Source organism: Arabidopsis lyrata (genome assembly GCF_000004255.2).
Source record: "Arabidopsis lyrata subsp. lyrata unplaced genomic scaffold ARALYscaffold_7, whole genome shotgun sequence".
Lineage (NCBI taxonomy): Eukaryota > Viridiplantae > Streptophyta > Magnoliopsida > Brassicales > Brassicaceae > Arabidopsis > Arabidopsis lyrata.
Window position 1 is genome coordinate 6,353,488 of NW_003302549.1, and position 3,916 is coordinate 6,357,403.

Below are 3,916 nucleotides of genomic sequence, written 5' to 3' on the forward strand. Positions count from 1 at the left end.
AGCTTGAAGTCTTAATTACACATGCATCATATTTCTCGTTCGTTTAATTTGACTAATGTTTTTTTAGCGCATTAAGAAAAAGTCATCACTTTTTAGATTGACTAATTGTTTTTATTTTATCCTACATTTCGAATCGATGAATTTTTATTTAATTTTATTAATTTAGCCGGCATCACTTTTCAGTTTTTAGGGAACGCTAGCTAGAACAGCAAAAGAAACGAATACAGAACATAAACAAACTCAACCTCTTATTTATATATTACTGCTAAATACATTAGCCTCAAACATTCCAAAGCTAACATTTTCATAAAAACACAAGATGAGACGTGGTGTTAACGTGTATCAACAACCACACTCATAGGCTTTTTGAGGGTTTTGTTTGGAATTTAGTAGTAAGAAGGGAATGAAGGGATCTGGAAGGGGCAAACATCAACTTGCGGGATTTTGCAAATGTTAGGCAAGTTCTTAGCTGTCTGGTAAATTTTCCTGACTTTCATTGGTTGGTGCTGCTGTCCCTGGAGTCTAACGGCCTTGGCAGCTTGTTTCAAGGTGGGGCAAACGCAATCTGGGTCTTCTGGCGAAGCTCGCTGCAGCACTTCTGGAGTAGCGAGGGTCTCTGCGGGTTCTCGATGTCGTCTTCCTAATCGAACTCATCGTCGAGGGAAGGACCACCACCATGGCCTTGTCTCATTTGCTTGCGCATCAATCGCTGGCAAGCTCTAAGGTGTTGTTCTTTCTGAAACTCCCTCTGACATTTCTGTCTTGGGCCTATGGGGTTGCTGGCGTCATAGTTCGACGACAGTGCGGTAGATGGAAGCGTTGGTGAGGAGGAAGCAGAGAGCGAGAGATGTGCAGACGAGGACGAGTTTGTTCGCCATTTTTTGCTACTAACTTAGGTATATTTTTTGTTTGAGTGAAGAGTGAAATGAAGGGGTTATGGGTATTTATGGACAAGTGAGGAGTTTGGCATGGAGATCACGTGTATGAATGCATGCACAGCAATAAAAAAATAAAACATTTCATGCATGTGATTATGTGTTATGTGAGCGCGAAAACACCTCCAATTTGATTATGTGTTATGTGAGCGAATGCATGCACAGCAATAAAAGGTTGTTTTCGCGATTAGGTGTTGGAAACTCAAATTGGAGGTGTGACAAGTCATGGACAACACCTAGTCTCCGAAAGTTGCACATATTAAGAGCATCTCCAATGGTGAGAGTCCCCCATGGGCTCTCACCAATTGTTTAAACATATTTTTTTTTGAATTTTTAGATGAGAACTTGGGGTTTTTTTTTTTAATTTTCATAGTCTAATGGTAGTTTCTCTTGTGGGGTTCTTAAAATTTTTTTTTTTTAAAATATTTTGATTTTGATGTAATATGATGTTTGGTTTTGATGTAATTTGATGAATTAGGACAAAGTAATTGGTGTAATTAGTGTTTGGTGTTTCAAGAGTTCATAATCACATCAAAAACTTGTCAAATGCAAAAAATAGATTCATGATCTACACATATTAAACTTGTCAAATGCAAAACAGAGATTCATGATCTACACATATTTTGATTTGAGTGTCTTGTCTCCTACTTGGCCTATACAAGACAGATTTGGTGTCTTCTACATCAAAAACACATTCAAAACAAAGCACGTTCAAATTTAATAGCATAGACAATTCACAAGCAACATTGAACTTGCCTTCTCCACTGCCTTTCTCCTCTTGGCTTCTCCATTTGCAGTTCTCCATTTATACTCAACAAAAACAGAGAGAAATAAAGCACATTAGCATAAACAATTCACATTCAAAAACTATATATTGATTCAACAACCTAATCAAACACAACCAACCACACTTTCTAATTTCTCAACAACCAACAAAATTGTTAGGCTACAAACGTTTAGAAAACGGAATCAAAACGTCCATGAGCTTCTTGAATCTCTCTTTAGTGCTCTCTTCAATCTCCTTCAAAAGCTTCTCATTCCCTTCCTCTAATTTCGCAGCCAAAGTCTCTAACTCAACTTGATAAGCTTGTTTCCTCTCTCGAGACCTAGCAGCGGATTCACGGTTCTTGATCATCCTCTTCTGTCTTTGAGCTGCAGCTTTATCCATTGCCTTCGTCATCACTCTCCCTCTCTTTCCTCTCATTCCTCCTCCTCCAACCATTGATCCTTCAATCATCTGAAACGAACTGTGTTGCTGCGGCTGAGACATCATTGGAAAATCGAATGTATAGCTACCGTCGTTGCCTCCGTCATCACTCTCCCTCTCTTTCCGTTGTTAACGTTGTTCCGATCCTTTGTACCAAAACGTGAAGCTTGAAGTTGGTTGTTCTCAGGGCAGACCATAGGAGTTTAACCTAGCATTGCCAAACCTGTTATTTAGATTAGTGGATTAGTGGAGTTCACAATTAAGAAACTGATTCCAAACAGAAATAAAGACCTTAATTCAAGAGCAGCAACATCATTAAACTCAGTATATGCTTCTAAGGTTAATAAACTGAATCAAATACACCTAGAACATTACAATCAAGTACTTATCATACAACTAGGCAAGTTATCGTATCTCTGCTTCTAAGTTAGTTTCCACGTTTTACCACAATGTTTTATACATAGGTTCATACATATAAAGCTCTCATGATTTAGAATCAAACAAAAACTACCTTTCGATTACTCCATCAAGGCATGATCTTCTTCCCAAGAAGCAAGATGCACACACTCACACTATCACCCACTTAAAGATCTTGTTCAACACTAGAAAGTAACTTTTCTTTTGACTACTTCAGAAGCAGCTGAAAGATATGATTACAACAACAAAACCCAGCGTTTTTCCAGCAAATTCTAAAATGATGGAACACCCAAGAGAGAAAAAATAGCATCTTGCGTGATGATATCAAAGAGTATCATCTCCAAACTAGTTTGAGCAAGTTTCAAAAATCAGTTTGATCATCTTCAACCTAAGCTACACAAGATCAATTTGCAAATAGTAAACTTAAAATTCCCACCTCACAAACATATCTACACACAAAAATTCCATGAAACCTTAAGGAACCCCAGAAACAACAAAACGAAAACCCTAATTATGACAACTAATTGCGCAAATCTACACACACAAAATTGGAGGATTAACGCAGACAACAAAACACCACCCGAAGCAAGTTTTCCAATTTCATGGAGAAATTGATAGTGGGGAAAGCTTTAATCTAAACCTAATTTATTATTTGATGATCGAGACGGCGGATGATGATGATCGAGACATGATCACAAATCTCCTCTGTTTTTGCAGTGGGAGAGAAAGAGAGGAGGAAGAGAGAGAGAAAACACGAACGTCGTTTTTTTGTTTCCTTTCATATTAAACGCATTGACTCACACGACGACACGTCAGCGGCTCTCTCTGATTCTCAAATGTCTCTCAAGAGAATCGGTTCTTTGATTATTTAGTAGTTTTGATTTATTTTAATTGCAATTAAACAAGAGAACCCCACAATTTTTACTTGAAAACCTTGCTTTGGAGATGCTCTTATTATATCATGAAAAAACAAAAAAAAAGTCCAAATAACTATAATTTTTGGTTATTAGTTATTAGCATATACAAGAGTTAGTATACATACTTGCATAGTCTAAATGTGATGTTTTGTATATTTATACTAGCATTTTTGCAACACTTTGGTGACGGGTGGGTAAAAATGCTTCTGGGTTAATCAGATATCCGACCCGTTTTTTAAAATCCTTCACAAAAAAATTGTTGGATCGGATTATATTTAACCCAACTCATACACCGGATATTTCATATTTAATAATTTAGATATTTAGAAGATTTGATTAAGATTTAGAATTATGATTCTCCTATTATCTTTGTTTGATTTGTTTTTAACTGTTTTGAATCATCATAGAATACATAAAAGTAAAAAAAAAACCAATTTTTT

At 36.6% G+C, this 3,916-nt stretch overlaps 1 protein-coding gene and 1 long non-coding RNA gene across 2 annotated transcripts; both read right to left on the reverse strand.

The window, feature by feature from the left end:
* Positions 1–231: 231 nt before the first annotated feature.
* LOC9303592 (2S seed storage protein 4) lies at positions 232–887 on the reverse strand. Its single transcript, XM_021018123.1, is given in 3 exon segments — positions 232–574; positions 577–788; positions 790–887. Coding segments are annotated over 3 exon segments (489 nt in total). The 5' UTR covers positions 879–887; the 3' UTR covers positions 232–386.
* An 870-nt stretch (positions 888–1,757) lies between these two features.
* Positions 1,758–3,327, reverse strand: LOC110226431. The gene is made up of 2 exons (XR_002330446.1): positions 2,654–3,327; positions 1,758–2,365 (listed from the first exon to the last, which is right to left on the reverse strand). It is a non-coding gene; the product is annotated as an uncharacterized LOC110226431 (long non-coding RNA).
* Positions 3,328–3,916: the final 589 nt, after the last annotated feature.